The sequence below is a fragment of the Meriones unguiculatus genome, chromosome 1, assembly GCF_030254825.1.
Source record: "Meriones unguiculatus strain TT.TT164.6M chromosome 1, Bangor_MerUng_6.1, whole genome shotgun sequence".
NCBI lineage: Eukaryota > Metazoa > Chordata > Mammalia > Rodentia > Muridae > Meriones > Meriones unguiculatus.
The window spans coordinates 28,308,990-28,331,153 of NC_083349.1; the positions used below are offsets into that span (position 1 = coordinate 28,308,990).

A 22,164-nucleotide genomic window follows, 5' to 3' on the forward strand; every position below is an offset into this window, starting at 1 on the left:
CAAGGCCACATTAAGAGAAAAAGTGAGCTGTAGAATAGAGGGCATACTTTATCTCTAGGGCTTTTTATTTTTTATTTTTTCCCCTGACAGGGTTTCTTTTCTAGTTTTGTTTTTAAAGAAAAAAAAAAATGTGTGTATGTGCATATAAAGACTGGAGTCAGGGCTTTGTGACAGGCACTTGAAAAGCTATCTGGTATCTCATTAACAGTGGTTACTGTTGGGTCCATTAAACTTGAGGCCAAGAGGTGACAGAGTTAAGACATTGAATATACATTTCTATACTGTTTCAGTGTTTGTACCAAGTAGTTTCTATATTTATAATAAAATAAATAAATAAAATGATACTAAAGTAAGTGTGGGTAAATAGAAGTGTCCCAGCCGTCACATGTCTGAAGGCACATCCCGGACTAACAGGTAAATGGCCAGAGCCCAGACCTTCCTATCACCTCCTGTCCATTCAAGCCTTACTTTCTCATCTGCTGGCGGGGGCCACTTGAACACGGTGTCATTCTCCAGCTAAGCTTCCTGCAGACAAGCGGGCCCACTGGACCCATCCTGGAGGCCTAGAATTTTGCCTCCCTGAAAAAACTGACCCAGTTTCCTGTGGGCCGGAAAGAAACACGAGTCTGCTCGTGAGGCTCTGTGCCTAGAACTCTCAAGGACAGCCAGTCTATGTAGATTGCAGCTGGGGTGACTCGGGATGACTGGGAAAGGACTCTGGGTGGCAGAAGGTGCGGACTTATGGGTTGAATGCTGATCCTACAGAACTCCTTCCCTCCTCTCATGACACCTCCTAATCAACTCCATCCCCTCACTCTTACCTCAAGAGGCTGCCATTCACCAAGGACAAACACATGCAGGCTCTTTATGTCAGGGTCCTTGTGGAAGATGTTGGGTTTGGCATGGTGCTGGAAGTGTCGATGGTTCCACCAGTTGGCAGAGGCACCCTGTAAGGCGAGAGGAGCTAGATGAGCCACAGGGGACGATGGGTCCTTGAGCTTGCAATGGGCCCTAATGGGAACGAGGTCCTGGTACCGCCAATATCCACGGCCAGCTTCTCCATCATATATGGAGATATGTGCCTGGAATTCCTAAAATCATGCTATAACCCTACCACTTCTGGACCCAGAGTACTAGTCAGTTCTGAAAGATGTTAAGTCAATTCTCTGGCCTCAGTTTCCCCAGGACTGAGCAAGGGGAAAGGGCTTCAAGAACAATGGAATTATCTCTACCAGGAGCAGCAGTTTTTGACCTGACTTGTGGGCCAGAGAAATTAGCATGTTTATATATACACACACACACACGAGCATTCAAAGAAGCATTCTCAAACAAACAAACAAACAAACAGGACAGAAACAACTCAAATGTCCATCAAGGTGCCTGCTGTGAAGTCTGACGACCTCAGTTGAGAGAACAGACTCCTGAAAGTCTGACCTCTACATATATGCTGCGGTGCCCCTTTCCCTAAATAATAAATACATAAATAAATGTGAAAACGTTTTATTTAGAAAACAGTGGACCACTAACACATGATGTAAGCGCCGATGAACCTAGAACCACCACACAAAACAAAAGAAGCCAGTAAAAGAAAAGAAAAAAACAAAACACCAAATCCCACTGCTCATGATCTCGGTGATGTGAAGCCCATTGAAAGAAAATTGGTGGCTGCCCAGGGATAGGAGTGAGCAGTGAGGAGGAAACAGGTTGGGATACAATGTCTAAGGGGCTGGAGATTTGTGGGGAATTAATCTGTGGGTGATGAAGATGCACTAAAATGGTATGCTAGAGGTAGAAACTGAATGTTCTGCAAGTTACTCCTGTTTAAGTGGGCAAATGGTCCTCTGTGTGCATTATATGTCATAACTACTATTAAGGCCTTTGTGTAACACCTGAAACTACTGGAGGAAACTACGAGGAAACTACAAGGAAACACGTCAAGGTCTAGGCACAGGCAGCCATTTTTCTGACAGGACATAGCAAGAATGAGACAGAATGGGAGACAAGCTGTGTCAGCAATTGATCGGACAGGAGAATTATAGCCGAAATGCATAAAAGGCTACAATTTGAGACATCAAGAGAATAAATAGTCCATTCAGTTTAAGTAGACAGATAAATTTATGAGGCTGTTGCCAGAGAAGTAAGTACAAATGGCCAATCTATGAAAAAAACACTCACCATCCTTAGCAACAAAGGAAATGCAAATCATCGCTACACAGACTCCACCTAATCCTTATCAAAATAGTCGCTATTAAGAAAACAATAAATGCTGCTGAAGATAAGGGGGGAGGCTAAAGTAGATTAGTCCAGCCACTATGGAAAAGAGAATCAAAGTTCCTCAAAAAACTAAAACAAAAACTACTACATGATCCAACTCTACCACTCTGGAGACATATCTCTCATATGGATTCTAAGTCAGCAGATGGTACTCATGTTCACTGAAGCTCTATTAAGAACAGCCACATCTCCTGGACATGGTAGCTCACACTGTAATCCTATCCAGCACTTGAGAGAAGAGGCAGGAAGATCAGGAGTTCGCCATCAGCCTCAGCTATGTGGGAGGCCAGCCTGAGCTACCAGATACACTGATATAAATAATAGCTGAGTTATGGAATCTGCCCAGGCACTTTTCAATGGATGAATGGGTAAAGAAAACATGGTATATGCTCGATGGAGTATGATTCAGCCATAAAGAATGAAATTACATCGTTTGCAGGAAAAGGAACGGAAATAGAGATCATGTTAAGTAAAACAAGCCCGATTCAGAAAGACAAATGCTACACATTTTTTCTCTCTGTCAGGCATGGACTCTAGATTTAAAAATAGACATGAAGGATAGAAGTGAGAACGTCCGGAGAGGAGTGGGAACCAGAGTGAGAGGAGAAGGCAGCAAGAGGAGGTGTAGAGGATGAGTAAGAACAAGTATTTTGTACACATGGGTTAAAATGTCCTGATAAGGTCTAATATTTTGTTGCATATGCTGAAATATTAACATAAGTCTACAAGAAAGAAAAAAAGAAGGGAGGGAGGGAGAGAGAGAGAGAGAGAGAGAAAGAAGGAAGGAAAGAAAGAGTTGAAGGTGGGAGTGGGGAAATCCCAAGTTTTCCCAGGGTGGGATTGTATCTCAGTTGATACAGTACTCACCTGCCATGAGCCCCTTCCTTTTGACAGCCAGAGAGGAGCTAACATTTAGATAGTACTGTAGTCCCACAATACGGGAAACATAGAAAGGAGATTTATGTATTTGTTTGAATGCCACAGACTACTACGCCACCAGTTCTCAAAGCCTTCTCTGGAGATGTGTCACTCAACAAAGTTGCCAGGTGGCCCAAGCAACACACAGGTCTCTTCTGCCTCTTTAGGAACAGGTAAAATGTTGGCCCATGGCTGGCTCTGAGCTTTGGCAGTGTCTGACCATCTGCAAAGAGGTCTATTTGCTCAAAACAAGCTTCTCACTTGGGGAGCATTTTGGACACAAACACAAAGTCTGGACCCTGATAGCATGGATGGCGATAGCTAGGAAGAGCTCTGGTCTTTGCAGTGACCTCTGGCCCCTAAAGCAGCAGGCTTTGAAAATCCATCACAGCAAAAAGCAACATGTCAGAGCGGGGAAGTTCCCAGGAGTCAAATGATGCATTTGCATCTGAAGCCAGAAGGAACAAAATTACCAAGAAAAGCATCCAATGGAAAAGTCCCTGACACAGAGACACTGAGGAGCAAGGTATGGAGCAAGTAAGCCAGCTGACCACCCACCAAGCTTGTGAAATGAGGAGTAAGGGCCATGAAAGTGGGGCACACACCCCCTCCCTGGACTTGGGACCAGAAGCCATGATATTTAGGCTGTTCATCTTGTCATCCCTGCTTTGAGTCTCCCCCATTCTTCTTCACTAGGGAAAACCCTACTTATCCTTCAGTAATTCCTCCTCCAGGGCACAGTGACGCTTCATCTGCCTGAGGAACAAAGAGGAGCCTTCTGTGTTCTCTAAATGAGGAGTGAATACTGCCTGCTCCAAGCCAGATGCTGGACTGGGCCCAGGGGAGGCAGTGGTGAGCCAAGACAGTTTATCTGGGCCAGGCTGGGCTCGTACTCCTTGGCCTCTCATAGACTAGGCCTGGGCCACTGGGTGCACCACCACACCTGGCCAGAAGACTCCTTAGCAGAGCCAGCAGAACTGGGTCGTCATATCGCCTGGGGCGAAAGAAAGAGTACGCACTCTGGCAAATGCACCTATAAAACTTTCTAAATCTTCTTTGGGGTTGATCTTGCTTTCAAGTGAGACACTCCCTGAGCTTGACGTACTTAAACATTTTTAATTGCTTTAATCGAAAAATAACAAAAGGACTAGAGTTGTAGCTTGGTGGTAGAGCACTTAGCTAGCATGTGCAAGGCTTCAATCCCCAGCACCACAAAGGTTTTGTTTTGTTTTTGTTTGTTTTTTTCTTAATAAAGGAAAGGCTTAAGTTTATTGTTTTGATATAAATAAAATATTTATATTTAAATAATTTCAACAGAGTTTTCAATTTTTGGACATTTTATATTTTGGTGTTCTGGAGCTGAAGAATTGATCATTTAAAAATGATCAGTGTATCATAGCTGTGTGTGGTGGTGTGTGCCTTTAATCCCAGAACTCAAGAAGCAGAGGCAGGTGGACCTCTGTGAATTTGAGGCCAGCCTGATCTATATGGGGAACTGTAGGTCAATCAGGCCTGCATAGTGAGACCCTGAGAGAGGGGAGAGGGGAAGGGAAAGAAAAGAACAACACATTCATAGGAGTACATGTTTGTTTTGAGAGAAGGCCTCATTTAGCTCAGGCTGTCCTTGAACATGCTATGTAATATAGTATGGCTTCTGACTTCTGATCCTCCTCCACCTCCTGAGCACTGGGATCACCAGTGTACACCACAACACTCAGTTTATATGGTGCTGGGGCTTCAAGATGCTCAGCAGGCATTCTGCCAACTGAGCTACATGCCCAGCCCCCAGAGTTCCCATTGCACAAGCAAAGACTCTTTATAGGGAAGCCAGCCCTCTGTCCTGCCCTTGTCTGTCTGATGCAAGGGCTGTGCTTCAAGCTATCCATCAAGGACTCAAGGCCTTGGGGCAGGAAAGGCCCTTAAGGCCCTGCCAAAACCTGGAAACAAGACACAGTCCATCTTTGTTCATGGCATGGGGAGAACAGGGGTAGCGCATAAAATGTTTCTTTCCTATGCAGAGGAGGATTTTATGCCATAGAGGAGAGTGCAGAATGAGACAAAGCACTTGTATAAATCCCTCCTGAGGTTCTGGGGAGAGTCCAGGTTTCCAGCCCTTTGGGGCTCAGGGCCAGGGAACCGCTAGCTGGGAACAGCAGACCATTACTGGCTCACCCACAATCCAGGCTACAGCCGGCGAACCAAGGATGCAGTGGGGTCATGGCCACAGAGATATTTAATCTGGACCCAGGGCTCTTCTCCAGCCAAGCATAGGAGGGTGGAGGGCTTAGGGACCCAGCTTCTCTGAGGAAGCAAACAGATGCTATTGGGATGGACTGACTATGGAAGACAGGGGGGTTGCTGGAGAGAGTATGCTATGGTTTGAGTATGGCAGATCACCATGAAGTTGCATTCTTAGTCTGAGGCCCATGGCACTATTTCAGTAGATGGTAGGAACTTGAGGAGATGGAGGAAGTGGATCAATGGAAGGGTGCACACCTTTGAAGGTTTTGTCGGCTCCCTGCTCCCTTTCTTCCTTCAAGTCTCCTGCCTGCCTGCCTTGAGCTAAGTGGGTTCTGTAACATGCTCCTACCAGCAGGGTCAGCATGGGCCCAGAATTAACAGAGCCGAGGACTGTGGAGTGACACCTCTGAAACCATAAGCTACTCAAAGAAGTCTTCCCTCTCCTGCACTGTTTACATCTGGTATTTTCTTATAGCATCGAGTACAGTTGGCAAGAAACGATTTCCCAAGTACAGGTGATGCCAATCAGATCAGCTCAAAGTCACTGGTACGCCTGGCTTTCTGTACTTGCTTGACTCTCACCCTTCTGCCTGTAGGTGACTCACATGAGAATTTTAAACAACTTGCCCTTTGGTTTAGGTAAGTTTAGGTAAGTGTTACACAGTTTGTTGTCACTATCTAACATGGCAGTAGAGGTGATCTACAATTCCTGATTTACAATGGCTTTGCACTCTAACATCCTGCAGCAGTGCCTTCTGTTGCTAAGTTGTGAAGTTTGCTGGACGAGGTGAACGACATACATTTTTGACATTGGATATTTCCTATTTACAAAGAATTAATCTAATGGGATGGTCACCCAGGCTGCTGATAGATCCCTCCATCCCCCAGCACCCCCATCTCCCTTTCTTTCTCTCTCTCAAAAAATGATTTCACGTGCATTTGTTTTGTCTACATGCATGTATGAAGCTGCCAGATCCTCTGGAGTTACAGGTGGTTGTGAGCTGCCATGTGGGTGCCAGGGATTGAACCTGGGTCCTCTGGAACAGCAGCTGATGCTCTTAACCACTGAGCCATCGCTCTAGCTCCAAGTCTCCCCACCCTCTTTTTTCAGCGTGTGTGAACATGTGGCCGCATGTTTGAGGGGAAGCTCACATGTATGCACATGCTCACGGAGGCTGGCCCATTTTAGGTAGCATCCTCAGGAGCACCGTCCACCTCCTTTGAGACAGCCTCTCACTGGGGTGGAGCTCAGCAACTGGTCCATACTGCCCGGCCTGTGAGCCCCCCGAGACTCCCCAGCACTGGGGTTCCACATAACCAGCACCATGACCAGCATTTTTACTCTTGTCCTGGGTATCAAACTCAAGTTCTCCTAAGTGATTAACTGACTGAGCCACCACCCCTCACCCCCAAACTTACCTTTAAGTGGCCAATGACGAACTTGTGAACAATGTGGTTCCATTTGGACTTCTTATAGACAGAGAGGTGGCCATAATCATGTTGCAGCCATCCAGCTTGGGCCTGGGGAAAGAGGGCTGTGAATGTCATTGCAGCATCAGCAAACAGCCATGAGGGATCTGAGGGGTGGGGATGTTCAAATCATGGTCAAGGGTATCATGCTTCACCTGAGAGGTAGCAAGGACAAAGGCAGTGATGAGAGTAGGAATCCAGCCGTTGCCGAAGTACGAGAGGATGAACCAGGCGATGCTTTCCATGATGATGATGTGAGATAGCAGGAGAAAGAAGAACAGGTGGTTGGTTTTGAACAGGTTCATGTCCTCAGCAGTCTTCTTAAGGGCCCGGAAGTCCTCAGTGATCTGAGACTGTTGAGCAAGGACATGGAAGAGAGTTAGCCTCTAGACCCTCCAAGGGAACATGTGTTTGAGCCCAGTACACACTACAGCTATGGCAAGCACCTTGAAGCCTTCATGAGCTCAGACACCAGGTGTGGCAACAGCCACCTTACGATAGCTGGATAAGTGGGAGAAGAAAAGTTGGACTTGAAAGCATGTACTTTTAATCATACTCTGTGCATTAAGTCAGTCTCAGAGAGACAACTACCTCATGTTTTCTCTCAGTTCTCTAGTAGATCCCAGACTACTGTAGATATATAACAACTTGTATGTACAGATACACTAAACTACAAGTGAACATACAAGGCTGTATGGGGGCAAGAGGGAATAACAGGGCTGGAGAGACGGCTCAGCAGTTAAAGCACTGGCTACCCTTCCATAGGACCAGGGTTCATTCCCAGCATTCAAATGGTGGCTTCAACAATCTGTAACTCTAGTCCCAGGCGCATCCAACACCCTCTTCTGGCCTCCCAGGGTACTGCATGCATTGATGCACAGACATACATGCAGGCAGCAGATTCAAACACATAAAATAAACATAAAAATTTAAGGGACTAAAGGTGGTAGAAGGAGGGGTTAGGAGGAGAGCGGAGGAAGTATATGTGTGTGAAAATGGCCTCCTATAACCCTGTGTAATAACAATAGCAATAATTAATAACAAGCACCTTGTACCTTCTACACCAGTGTCCTCAGAAGCTTTATTTACAATAGGCAAACAAACAAACAAACAAAAATAGAAATAGGAGCTAGAGAAATGGCTCAGTGTCTAAGAGTGATTGTAGCTCTCACAGAGGACTGAAGCTCTGTTCCCAGCACCCAAGTAAGGCCACTCACAGCTGCCTGTGATTCCAGCTCTGGGGGATCTGATACCCTCTTTGGGCCTTCATGGACACCACATGTACACACACACACACACACACACACACACACACATACGAACACAAACACCACTTAAAAAAAAAATAGAAACAATCCAAGTATTCAATGATGAGTGAGAGGCTAAATTCCACGTGTATCTAACCTTTTGACATTGCAACACAATGCTGTCATTTGCAAAGTCCATACTTGAGAACTTTCCCTAATTCAAGTTACAGAGCACACACTCTAATGTTTTAAGTAAGTTTACAACTTTGTGTTAGGCTTCAGGTTGGGTCTGCCTGATTGTGTTCCACACATGTAACAGACTGCTCAGCTTTAAAAACAAAGGGGAAATTGGCATAGTGCCAGATTATGTGTCCTATCATGAATGAAGTTTGTGCTAAATGAAATAGGCCAGCTAGAAAAGGATAAATGCTTCCATGAAGATACCGGAAAGGAACCCATTATTCTGTACATCAATACACACATGGTGGCCCAGATGTGGCAGCACACACCTGCAATCCCGCAACTGAGATGGGGAAAGCAGGAGGATTGGGAGTTCAAGGCTAGACTGGGCCGTACAAGACTGTATCAAAACAACAAAGAATACAAAAATGATGGAAATATATACTAATAAAACTCTGTAAAGGACAAATGCAGTATGATTTCGTTTATGAGGTGCCTGGAGGAGCCAAGTGTTTAGAGGCCATAGAATGGCATTCGGCAGAGGCTGAAGGGAGGTGAGGAGATGGTGCACAGAATGCACAGAATGTCAGTTGGAGAAGGTGTTCTAGAACTGGATGGTGGGAATGGTTCAGCAAGAGTGCGAATGCTGCACACGCCACTGGGCTCCACGCCTCAGAAGGGAGCTCTTGCATCTTTCACTGCCTTACTGTGGAGGTGCAGGATGGGGTCCTGCTCATGAGCAGCGAAGATGCCAGAGAGGCCTCGCTGACTGTTGAGCACAGTGGCCAGGGAGGCAGAGTCCTCTGTGGGGAACCAACCATGAACCCAGGCCGGAGCCTGTGCCCTGCTTTGCTTTGCTGAATGAGGCCCTAGGGTACAGGCTGGTAAAGAATTACTCCGGCTCAGGCAAGGAACAGCCTAGTCTGGTTTCCCCTAGGAAACTTCTCTGCCCTGGATGACAATTGGATATGTCACCTCTCTAGAACAGGCAGGGGTGATGGTGGCCCACTCTCCTGCTGGCACCAAGGCCTCACATAGTGTGCCTGTTGAAGAGGAAATTGCCTCAGCTCTGAGACCATGGTGTGCCTTTGAGGACCTCAACCATCTCTTCCTACAAGATGCCAGGCCAAAAGGCTCAGGACACAGGGATGGGTACTCTCGGCCTACTTAGGGCCAGTGACTCCAGTCAGGAAAGTTAAGGATGGAGGGGAGGGAAGGGGTGGGACTCTCAGGTTAGAGGACTCTATAACATGCTATTCTAAACAACTCCATCATGTATGCTAGGTCTGGTGTATAAGCTGTGTCACCAGTAAACACTCAGCTGGTGAGGCCTGCGGAGTTATTTTTACCACTCTTTGAAGCCCATCACCCAGTAGGGTGTCTGACTAAGCAACAAATGGTCACTCATTCTCTAAGTGACTCATTCCAAAGCAGCCACACTTATCATTAGCTGATACCGTCTCACTGTTTCTGCCCTTTCTTAGATGATCATGTAGCAGACCAACATCCGGCAGCTCTGCGTAAAGGACAGAAGGAGCGAAAGACCAGTTGGGAGAGAGGGGTTACCACTGTCACCCAGCTGGAGGCACCCAGGGGACACTTTGAGGTGCTCAGGGCCTCCTTCTGGACTGGCTCAAAGACCCTCCTGCCACAGCCCTGGCAGTGGGTTCCTAGGGAGAAAATTCTCTCACCCCTACCGTCTACCCAGCTTCATCCCACCCACATCAAGGTTACAAGTTTCACTCACACTCTTGCCACGGTCCAGGCTGGGCTCCTCTGGGGCCAGCTCACCAATCAGCAGGGGCTTCAAGAACTTGCCCACGAAGTCAAGGTCCAAATGGAAGGCGCGGAAAGCATCCTAGGAGGTAGAGAAGCAGATAAGAGCAGTAAGACCAGGCGTTGGTTTGGAAGAGCCAACTAACCAGGGCCCAGGGGGCTGCTGTAGAGACTGAAGCATCAACCAAAGACCATGGATGGACTGGAACTAGGCCCCCTACCAGATGTAGCCAATGGGCGGCTTGGTCCTCATGTGACTTCCCTAGTAAGGACAGCGGGGGCTGACTCTGACATGGACTCTGTTGCCTGCTTTGGATTACTTTTCACTGGTGGGAACTGCCTTGCCAGGCCACAGGGGAAGAGGATGTGCTCAGTCGAGATGCAACTTGATATGCTGGGGTGGGAGGGAGCTCCCCTTCTCTGAGGAGTAGGGGAGGGGAGATACCGGGAACAAGGAGGGAGGAACCAAGAGAAAAGGAGGGAGGGGGCTACAATCAGGGTGTAAAGTGAATAAATAAATAAAAATTTAAAAAGAATATATATAATAAAGGATATATACATCAATACAATATATATCCAACATTATACCAAATGGAGAAAACTTGACAGCATTTCCTGGAATAAATGTCCACTAGATGTCCACTCTCTACCCTCTTATTCAATATACTACTTTAAGACTTACTTAGGGCAATAAGTCAAGAAAAAGAAAGAAAAGGGATATAAACAGGAAAAAAGAAGTAGAAGAAGCGGTAAGACCAAGCCCCAAACCTCTGCTGACTTCTACCCCCAGCAGGAGGATGCAGCAGCTGCAGCTTCCAAGTGGGTCTTCCCCCAACCCAGCGGCAAATGCTCCACTGCAGACTCGGTGTGCAGGACTTCAACTACAAACAGTAACCACCCCGAGCCTCTGTACCCGTGCCAGGCCTGCTGGGCTGGTCAAGGGTTTGAGGACGGATGGGTCTCCAGGGAGAACAGGTAGGCACAGAACACAGAGGAGATAGCCGTGGCCTGCTCCTGAGCTGAGCGTCTTTCATAGTGCACAAACTACAGCACCCTTCACTCCAAAGATCGCCTCGTCCACATGGCCACAATTATCAGCAAGATATAAGACCCAGGGTAGGGGTTGAACTCAGTGACAAGAATACTTGCCCAGCATGTGTGAGGCCATCAACTGGATCCCTGACATCTAGAAAATGACTACAGCATGACAAAAAAAAATGTGCTTAGATGACATTAAAGAACACCAGAAAATGAATATAACATGGAACTACGTAAAAGAATTCCTGAAAAACCCAGGAGCAAGGCTGGGGGGATTTAAAATATTACTAAAGACACAGGTTATAACTTGTTTTATTTTCATTAGTCTACAAACTCTTTCTAACGTTGCTATTATACTTTGCATTTCAGTCTTTCTCAGTCTTTCTCATACTCTACATGAAGTAGAAATATGCTTAATTTTGGAGCATTAGAAAATGCCCAGAATAAAGAAGAAAGATAACCATCATGTGGAAGTCCATCAATGCTAAGGTTGTAGCATTTGTGCCAGCTTCTTCTCCACAGACTATATACAACAAAAATTACCTCCCCAAAACCAAGCATCTGTCCTAGAGGCAAGTCTGCACCAGGTGCCCCGGGGTATGCAACTGGATGCTCCAATTTCACATGCATCCTGCCTCCCGCCACTCACTCACATTGAGGCACCAGAGGGTTGAGTCGAACAAGCCATACGGTACCAGGAAAAACAAGCACAAAATCAGTACAGTCAGGCAGAGAGAGATGTGAGTGTGGGAACAATGGTCTAAATGGAGACATGTAAACCATATACTTTCACTCGAGAGGCTCCTTTTTGGAGAAAATACAGAAGTTATACAAACTTTTGGGAGGTAGAGATAAAAATAAAAATGAGCATTGGGAGTTTGATCCAATGGGGATTATTAATTTTTTTTTTTAAAGCAGGGTCTCATATCATCCAGGCTTGCCCATAAACTCATATGTAGTCAAAGATGACCTTAAACTTTTTTTGTTTTTGTTTTTCTTTTCTTTTTTCTTTTTCCATGGCACTGTTTCTCTGTGTAGCCCTGGCTATACTGGACTTGCTTTGTAGACCAGGTTGGCCTCAAACTCAGAGATCCACGTACACCTGCCCTTAAACTTTTGATCTTCCTGCTTCAACCTCTGAAGTGCTTGGATCCCAGGCACGTATCACCATGCCTCGTTTATGCAATGCTGGGAATTGAATCAAGGAGCATGCTAGGCAAACACTCTATCAGGTGGACAACAACACCAGCCTCTAATAATTTTTTCGTGAGTGTAATAGAAGTATTATGATAATCACAGAACATCCTTATCTTGGAAGAAGATGCTAAAGAATTTAGGGGCACATGATGCAGCAACATTTTTGCTGTTTTACTTCTTAAAAAGTTTTAGATTCATTTATTTTGTGTGCATAAGTATTTTTCTAGCATGTATGTATGTATGTATGCCATGTGTGTGCCTGGGGCCCAAGAAAGTCAGAAGAGAGCATCCGATCCCTCGAAACTGGTGTTACAGATAGTTGTTAGCCACTGAACAAGTGCTGGGAATTGAACCCAGATCCTCTCTCCAACTTGTTTTACCTTAAAAAAATTTTTTTTACATTTATTTATGTATTTGTTCATTTATTTATGTATGTGCACCCAGCAGATGTGAAAGTTAGAGGACAATGTTTGGGTTATCCATTCTCTCCATCTACTATATAGATTCCAGGGACTGAACTCAGGGCATCAGGCTTGTCAGCAAGTGCTTTAACTGACGATTCATCTTGCCCACCCTGCGCTGCTCTTTTGAGACATGCATCATGTCACACACACTGGCCTCAAACTTATGTCACCAAGGTTGGCCTGGAATCCCTGATCCTCTTGCCTCAACCTCCTGAGTTCTGGTTTTAAAGGCATGCACTGCCACACCTGGCTTTGATAAGACTTAATTAAAAAAAAAAAATTTGTCTACACGTAAGGAGCAAGCAAATGAGATTAAACATTGCTATTAGTGATCTTGGTTCGGAAGAGATGGTGGTTATTTATCTTTCAAACTCTATAGTCAGAAAGAGGGTCACATCTGTAGCGATCCCAGCAAGGCCATTATATGAACCTGCAAAGTCATATTTTGTACAAGAGAACAATGGCAGAGACAAGCCTGCTGTCCTAGGAGCCTTAGGCAGGCAGTGAGGAGGGAGGACCAGTTTCTGCTAGTCTCAGGCTCTGGCTTCTCTACAAAACAACACACACACACACATGTGCACACAGACAGAGAGACAGACAGACAGACAGACAGACAGACACACACACACACACACACACACACACACACGGAGCAAGACTCTGAGAAAAGAGTCCAGCAAGAGTTGCCAAAGCTCTGGGGCTCAGGCCTGGGTCCCCTCACTATAGACAGGAAGTCCCCTGTAAGTTTCCTCTGTACTTGTTGAAAGATAAAGTTTGGTAGCCAGCAAGCGCCTTATTCACCTCAGCTCTTCCTGCCCTCTCACACTACCCCCTCCTCCATCCAGGATGCGTCTAGCTATGGGGGCAAATGAGGGCCCTGTCTTGCCCTTGGTTGCTCCTCAGCCATTTGCACGGGGCTCCCTGAATCAGGTGAGGGACATAGCCACAAGCCAAGCCGTGCCCTTTAGCACCGAAAAGCCGGAGGCGGTAAGGTCCTGAATGCTGGGATGCGCAGCCAGACTTCAATCCACTTCACCTGCCTCCTGGAAAGCCTCTTACCAGCTCAGAAAAGAAATGCTCCCTGGAACCAGCTCACTGTCCTGGCAGACGTAGTAGCTTCCAGAACACGCTCTTGAACGCATCAACTTTCTTCCCACACCTGTGCTAGAGGTGTGGGCCCTGCTTCAGTGTTACCTCCAAGAAACTTTCCCCACACATCTTCTCCAGCCTTAGGCTTCCCAGAGGCATTGCTGTTTTCTCTTCTTCATACCCAAGTCAGATCACCACCCAGGAGACTGGGGAGATGGCGCAGTGGATTAAGCGCTTGCCATGCATGAGGATTGGTTTTGGAACCCCCGACATTCACATAAAACTCAACCTTCTGTAATACCAGTGCTGAGGAGGCGAAGACAGGAGATTCCTCAGAGCAATCTGGCTAGCTAGACTGGCTGATTCATCAAGATTTAGCTTGCCTCAGTAAATAAAGTAGATAGTGATAGTGGAAAGCACCTGATACAACTTGTGGCCTCTGCAAGTACATGCACATACACTCAGCCACACATACATGCTAGCACAACACATTTGAACACACACATGTAATATATATATATATATATATATTTTGCTGTTGTTGTTGTTGTTATATATATTGCCTAATGCGCCTGAAGCCCTGCAGTCCTGGGTTCAATCCCCAGCATGGCATAAACTAGGTGTGGAGGTGGAAACAGGAGTATTAGAAGTTTAAGCTGTTCTCAGCTACAACCTGAGTTTGAGGCCAGCCTGCAGTACATGAAAAAACAACACCTAAGACTGCATAAGTTGTGTGGCATATGCACTGTAAAGCCTGTCACCTGCCACTTAGAGGTGAGGGGACCACATCTGGCCTGACCTTACCATCCCCGCACCTGCTTCACAAGAGTTCACAGTGCTTGAAGAACCCCAGGGCCCAGTGGCTCTGACCCTCTAATGTCTCCACCCTGTAGCCCAGAACAGACTCTGCCCTCTATCATTTCATGCAACTCGATTTCTACTTCTGGAACCCGAGAGTTCTTGGTCACTTTAGGCACTCATACCTCAGGGTTGGTCTACTTCTCTGCCTAGGCTAGGCAGCAAGCCATGTGAGTGGCCTGTGTCATCAGCCATTATTTTCCCAGCTCTGGGAGGTAGGTTGTTTTCTTGTTGCCTTTGGTTTGTGCAGTACTAGGAATGGTACCCCAGGATTTTGTACAAGCCAAACAAGCAATATACTATCCTAGCACTTCTGGTCCTGCTTTATTGATGAGAAGAGGCCTAGATTGGTGACCTTGCTTGTCCATGGTCACACCTCAGGAACTGGCTGGGCAGAGCCTGGGCACGATGGGCTAACTGTAGATTTTTCTGCCATTAAGACAAAGACTTGCCTTGAAATGAGCTTTCTCTTCCTCATGTATCTCTGCTTCAAGGGACCATAGCTGTACCTTGAACGCTATGGCTCCCAAAAGCTGTCTGGTTACAGGAATGTCAGGTTGCAAAGTAGGCCACAGTTCAAGGCGAAGCAGGGCCAACCCAAATGATGATTTTGGAACGAGCGTGAGAAGCAGGCTTCCCTTCCCTGACAGGGAGAGAAGCCAAAGTCTTTCTAGGAAACAGGCCAAGACATGGGCAAAGTGAGAGGAGTATCAAGCAGGTGCAGGAGGAGATCCGAACAGCCACCTAGTGGGGTCAGGCTGCAGGAGGCAGCTTCAGAAGCCCAGATCCTTAAGCAGCGAACTTGTTGTTTCTCAGCTGCCATGACAGTCACTTCTCTGGGCACTGCTTTCCTGCTCCTGACATCTCTGGGCAGAACTGACTATTCCTGCCCTTGCACTGAGCGCAGGGTACCAAACCCTGTTTCTGACTGCGCCCAGATTCTTCTGCACAGCGAAGCCACAGTAAGCTAGCTTTCCACATCTAGGAATTTAGCCCAGGATTTGAGAAGTACAGGCTCAAAAAATAAGGGTACAGAGTGGCTCATGCAGCTGTCTAGGGTTCTTTGACAGTTGCTCAAAGCAGAAGGAGAAGCAGGAGGGATCTGGGAGTTCACAAGTAGAGATTAAATAGATGGCAGGCACCAAGGATACTGACTTCTGACTTCCTTTCTGCAGCACATAGGTGCAAGCAGGGCAGAAAACCCACTGGTCCTGTCCCCTCCAAGGAGAAGAGGCTGAGGAGGTAGGTGACATTCTGTGGTCCATAAGCCTCTTGGTAAGAGAATATCTGCTAACCCAGGATATTGGACTTCCCTGGCTGCACAAGAATTTAGTTCCCACAGAGGCAGGCAGGACAAAAAAACATGATGCCATTTGCACCCTTTCCATTTTCATGTGTGTATATGCACATGTGCATGCATGTGGAAGCCCAAGGTTGATGCTGAGAATCACCTTCAATTGCTCTTCCACTTTACTCATCAAGGCAGGGCTTCTCAATCAAACACAGAGTTCACTGGCATGGTTAGCCTTGCTGGCCAGCCTGCTATGAGGATCCCTTCCCTCTGCATTCAGAGGCTAGAATTACAATTCAGCTACCACTCTACCTGGAATTTTTGTGGGTTCTGGGATCTGAACTTTGTTCTCACTAGCAAGTGTTTTAACTACTAAGCAATTTCCCCAACCTGATTCTATTTGTGATTTACGAGAACCACTACAAGGGGATGCTGGGGCTGGATATGGGGTTTTTCTCCCACCAAACTGCAGCGGGCAGGAATCAGAAAGATGGCTCCTACTCAGCTGAAGAAACAGAGCTGTACACCAGGCCTAGAAACTCCCAACTCAGCTTCTCTTTTTCATACCCTGACCCTCCTGCCTTGTCTACCAGGGCACAATTCCATTTTATCAACTGTTGCATTTTCACAAGAACAGTATAGGAGCAGCTGAAAGATGGAACCGACCTCTGGTCCTCTCTGCCTTGCTTTGCCTCTAAGAAGTAAGTAAGTAAGGCAGATGGGACAAAAAGCATAGACAAAACAAGACAAAGCTGGAGAAGAGGCAAGAGCCTGGAAGTAAGTGCAGGATCCAGGCTGAAGCAAGAGAAAAAGAGGGACACAAATACAGTAGATGCAGGCCACTGTCCGTGAATTATTCATATTTGTGCTGAAGCCGTGCTCAGAGCCCAGCTCAGAGCCATGGAGATGCTCAATGAATGTTTGATGAGCTCTTGCTGAAGATGAAAATTCACAAGTGGGCTCATTTTGTACTGACCACATTCCCAAGAAAAGTGCAAACATTGGCTTAGGCATGGGTGACAGTTCTTTGTGGCTACAGAGAATCTAAGACAGGAGAAGCTCTGGAGGACCAGCAAGAAATGACTAATGATACAGAAATAAGAGTCAAGGAGAAAGAGGGGAAGGTGAGACTGCAGGGCTTGCTGCCAGCAGATCCTGAATGCCACCTGGGCAGGATTTCTGTGCCTCAAGACAGAACAGCTGCTGGACTGATCCGAGAATGAAACGAGATAGCATAATTATTGCAGTTTTCGGACTGCAAAAATTACATTGTTTATTTTTTAGGGCCAGGCTTTCACTACGGTACCAGGCTGGCCTCAAAACCTTGGGTTCAAATGATCCTCTTGCTTCAGCCTTCTTTGTAGCTGGGATTCTGAGCATATGCCCCGAAGTGACTGACTACAGAAGGACCAAATGACAACTGCTCCATCCTTCTAGGAAAAAAGTGAGCACTGCTGAGGTGTTTTCTTCAGAGAAAGAAAATTCTTGACTGATACCTCAGTTGTCCTCAGAAAGGCGTCTTTGGCCTTCTGGCCTTGCAAAACAGCCTGCATCTCTTGATGTTCCCTTCAAAGATCTCCTTGTTGCCCAAAGCCCTTTGTCAACCTGATCGCAGACAGTTTAAAAAGAAAAGGGTGGGGGATGCCAAAGAAAACCCCACTGCTTACTACACTGCTCTCCAATTCTGTCTCCAATGAGTGTGTTTTGTGCCTCCAAACTCTTACTTGGGAAAACAGTAAGCATTGGTGTTGTGATAATAAATGATCTTGTTTTGATTTACTTAGTTTTCTTCTCCATTTCTCTTCGAGAACTTTTTGTTCAAGTTGTTTCATTCCTCTTGTTTGTCTCATAACTTTTTTTAGTGTCTATCTGGTGCTCACTGTTTATGACAAGCTTTGCCACACACATCTTATTGGAATAGGTGTGGATATATCTCCTCACCAATGGGGTGAGGTGTCTCCACCTGGTGACAGAGTCCCACCTTACCCCTCCTATCACGGGACAATTAACACCCCAGACACCAGACTCACAATCAACAAAAATGACACTGAGGGCAGGAAGGCCAGATCAGCAGTGAAGAGGACAGCAGGCAGTCAGCATACAAGAACAAGCCATCCAGGTATCTGATGGGTTAGATCTGAGCACAGACATTTGGAGGAATCTGGGCCAGAGAACATGAAGAACTTTCAAAACAAAGATGAAACACATCTGGCTTCTTAAGTAAACTATATTCAAGGCAGCTGTCAGACTGAGCTTCCACACAAGAAAAGCTATTTATCTCACAATATAGAATAATGAGATCAAACCTATCACATCTGCCGTTTTACTTTTTAGGAAACTTTTTGGTGAGAGCTTGGAAAGGGAAGGAGCCTTTGCAATTCACCTTCGGAGTCATGTACCACAAAACAATGGAAAGACCTCAACTAGGAGCCAGAAAGTCTTCTTCCTGGGAAACCAAGTTCCTCTCTGGTCATGAAAAGGTCCAAGCAAGCAAGGACACACAAGGACTGTGAAAAGCCTACACCCTCTGAAGGACTGGTTAGCATCACCTGGGCAAAGACAGGGTCCACAAAGGAGGAAAATAGACTTTAGGCAGTATGAATATGGCCAGTTCTCTCCTCAGTCTGAGTAAGATTGTGTCCTGTTCATCAAAGCCTGCAGTCCATTGATTAGAGTATGGCTACCTAGGCTGATCTCAGAGAAAAGAAAAGAGGGAGAAGTTAAGAATTGAAACTAACAAACTTGCACACGGAAGTTGACCAACAGATCTGTATCCTGGACTGTCAGGTGGAGTGTGTTCTGACTTTATCCCTCTTCTCAGCCTCTTTCCACTCATCTCTCCCAACCTAGACCTTTTCCTCTGTTCTCAGCTCACCACCACCGCCAAGAAAGGTCCCGTTTTCCTCCCTGACTTTTCCTCTTACTCAAGGGACCACACAATTCTTTATAGTTGGGGGGGGGGCAGGCACGGCGTGGGGTACTATACAAATGTGGGGTTGCTACACATTTGATGTGCTTAAAAGTACCAGAGGTCCCCGAGATTCTAACAACCTCCAGGAATGCAAGAGGGAAAGGGCAATCCTGGAAGAATCTAAAAACAGAGGGCTATTGAGTTTAATGTCCGAGAGTAACCCCAGAGGCAGATGGACCTGTTGCCAAACCAGTCTCGGTGCTACTAAATTCACATTCTAGATCCCCTCTGGACATGGACTTTGCAAAATCCAGCCCATTCGCCTTCCACCAATGCCCCACCAGGGTTTCCCAGAAGGCTGGCACTTGGAGTGAGTCGGGATAATCCTCGGGAGCGTGGGAACCTGAGCTACTAGGCAGTCCGTTGGGCAGCCATTGTGGACCTTCTTCAGACAAGAGTCCAAGCAGGAGCGAATCCTGGCCAGGAACCAGCTTTCCTTCTCCGCCCCCCTGGTCTGGCAGGAGAGTCCCACATATGGCTGCCCGTTCTCAGGCTCCTCTCCGCGGCTCCCAAGGGTGGCCATCTTCCACATGGGGAGCGCCCGAAGCACCGAGGCCCGAGCGCCCCCTTGGGAGAGTCCCTGGCTGGACCGGCGCGCGGCACGCGCTGAGGACATGCACCGAGCACAGTTTGCTACTGATGGGACTTCCACAGAGGTGTTTAAGGTTTGGGGTCCAAAGGCTCGGCCCACGTCTGCCCAGCTGGCCCAGAGTAGGACAATTCCAGGGGCGAGATGAGAGTAGTAGGTACACTTTCTTTCCCTGCTGTCCTGTACTCCATTAAGAACCGGAGATCTGTTTGGCGCCCAGGGACTCTGGGTTCCTGACACCGGCCTGCAGCAGACAAGAGTGGCTGGCACCCCCAGACTCTTACCGTAGCATCTTCTCCCGAATAGTGTCCGATGACCCGGTGGCCCCCCGGGTGCCGCTGGGACCATTTGGTAACGTTGTAGACCTTGCGGTCGATGACCAGCCACCGGTCGGTGCGCAGGTTGTGCTTCTGAATCTCCTCCCAGCGGTAGGTGGGCATCGGAGCCTGGCGCTCGGTGCTCCCCTCTCCCTGGTTACCTCCCTTCCCCATGCTGCCTGTCTACCCGGATGCCCCGTGCGCTACGGCCTCCGGGCGTCTGCGGCTCCCAGCACCAACGGTCCCTCTCCCGGCCGCAGTGTGCGGTCGGCGGCCTCCTCGCTTTCGGCTTTTGTCTTCTACTCCTCCTCCCACCCCGCCTCCTCCCTTCGCCTTCGCTCCTCCTCGCCTTCACTGACTAGCCAGTATCCCTGCCTTTCCTCTGGAGTATCCCTGGCTTCCCAGTGCCCCCAAGCGGTCCCCTTCCTCCGCCCACCCTCGGTCCGCCTGCTGTGGACTTTTGCCTCTGGTGAAAACTCCAGGGTAGCTCAGGGCCTCGACGCCTCCTCCCCCAACCCCTCCGGCTCCCCCCGCTCCGGGCTCCGCATCCTCCCGAGTTCCCCGCCACCCGGGTTTCCACAGTGATCAGCAGAGCGCCTGCACCAATCAGGGCTCGTCGCCCCGCCTGCCATTGGCCCAGGAGGATCTTTCGAAGGCCAGCGGGCTGGAGCGGCGGGTCCCTGGCTCCCCCTCCCTCGCGCCCGCCCGCATGGAGTCAAGCCCTGCTGGGAGGCCGGCGACGTGTCCGACCTCCTCCCTTCGCCGGCTGGAGCCGGGGAAGCCGGAGTAGATCTCAGAGGAACTGGGAGGGCGAGCGGGGGCTTTTCTTTGCGCGCTTCAAAGCGCGAGCGCGCTGAGCCCGCGCTCCGGGGATTTGCACCTGATGCCGCCACAAAAGAGGCGCAGCGGCTGTAGTGAGCAACGCACAGCCTCCCGCGGGACGACAGCCCCTCCTGCGCTGTCTTGTCTAGGTGATTCCCTCACATTGTCTGCGCGACCCACATTGTTTGTTGCTCTCCTGCAAGCTCCCTAGAGAAAGGATCCAGGAGTGGATCTCTGCTTAACCAGAGCCCTGAATCCTTTTATCAGACCACCTTAGAAAAGAACTGCAGAACCTCTGCTTTCTTACTCATACTAAGTGCCGTGGGGGTGGCCACTGGGGAGGATGCCAGAATGAACTGGACACCTCTTGTCTTGGACTGAGAAAGAATACACAGCCTGGTTGGGAAACAGAAGCAATAAAAGCCCATGTTTGAATCGGCAGTAGTGCACCAATTGTGTGTGAGAGAGACAGAGAGAGAGAGAAAGCAAGAGAGGGAGAAAGAGAGAAAGAGAGAAAGAAAGAAAGAAAGAAAGAAAGAAAGAAAGAAAGAAAGAAAGAAAGAAAGAAAGAGAGAAAGAGAGAGAGAGAGAGAAAGAAAGAAAGAAGAAAAAAAGACACTGATACCAAAGAAAGAAAAAGACACTGATACCAAAGAAAGAAAAAGAAAGACACTGATACCAAGAAAGAAAAAGAAAGACACTGATACCAAAAGAGTAGGGAGAAGGGCCCTGTTCACTGAAGTCTCACCTCCCTGTGATATTGTCATAGCTAACTTCCAAATGAAGGGTCTGAGGTTCAGAGAGGTAAAATGGTCAAAACAAACATGGTTAGCAAGAGGCCCTGTTTGGCCTCTGCCATGGTCCTTTGCAGACTTCAGGCTCTGTTGCTCCTCATGACATCGGTGCATAGGAAAATACTTGGTGCAGGAGGTGATGCCATTCCCATAGTCCCTTTCTTGGTATCCTCATCTGATGCTTGCATCCATTAGGGGCATCTTTTCTTCACTCACAAACTGCAGACTCAAGGAATGTGAGGCTTCTCTGCCTTAGAGGAGAGAAAAAAAGACATCCAAACAGAAAGGCCTGCCCAACAGATAAGAGAGAATGAAATAGGTGTGGTGGCCATGTCCATAAGGCCAACAGTCAGAAGCCTGAAGTAGGATTATTGCCATGAGTTCGGGGCTGGCCTGGGCTTCAAAGCAAGATCGTATAGAAGGAGGGAACATGGCTATAAATAAGGAGCAAGACTAGTTTTTAAGCATGTTAAAGACATAATGTAATAGAGTCAAGAAAGCTGTTTTTTTTTTTCCTTCAAAAGATGGATCATCACAATGCACAGACAACTTTAGTGAAAACTTTTTTTTTAATTTAATGTACATTGATGTTCTGCCTGCTTGTATGTATGAGGGTGTCAAATCCCCT

At 47.5% G+C, this 22,164-nt stretch overlaps 1 protein-coding gene across 1 annotated transcript in view; it reads right to left on the minus strand.

The window, feature by feature from the left end:
* Fads2 (fatty acid desaturase 2) overlaps positions 1-20,440 on the minus strand; it is a 35,787-nt gene extending 15,347 nt beyond the window's left edge. Inside the window, exons 1-5 of the mRNA XM_021636097.2 lie at positions 19,888-20,440; positions 10,078-10,188; positions 7,059-7,256; positions 6,853-6,954; positions 822-947 (exon numbers count right to left, since the gene is read on the minus strand). Of these exons, the coding sequence (XP_021491772.1) occupies positions 822-947; positions 6,853-6,954; positions 7,059-7,256; positions 10,078-10,188; positions 19,888-20,094 (744 nt within the window). The 5' untranslated portion in view covers positions 20,095-20,440. The remainder of the gene's footprint in view (positions 1-821; positions 948-6,852; positions 6,955-7,058; positions 7,257-10,077; positions 10,189-19,887) is intronic.
* Positions 20,441-22,164: the final 1,724 nt, after the last annotated feature.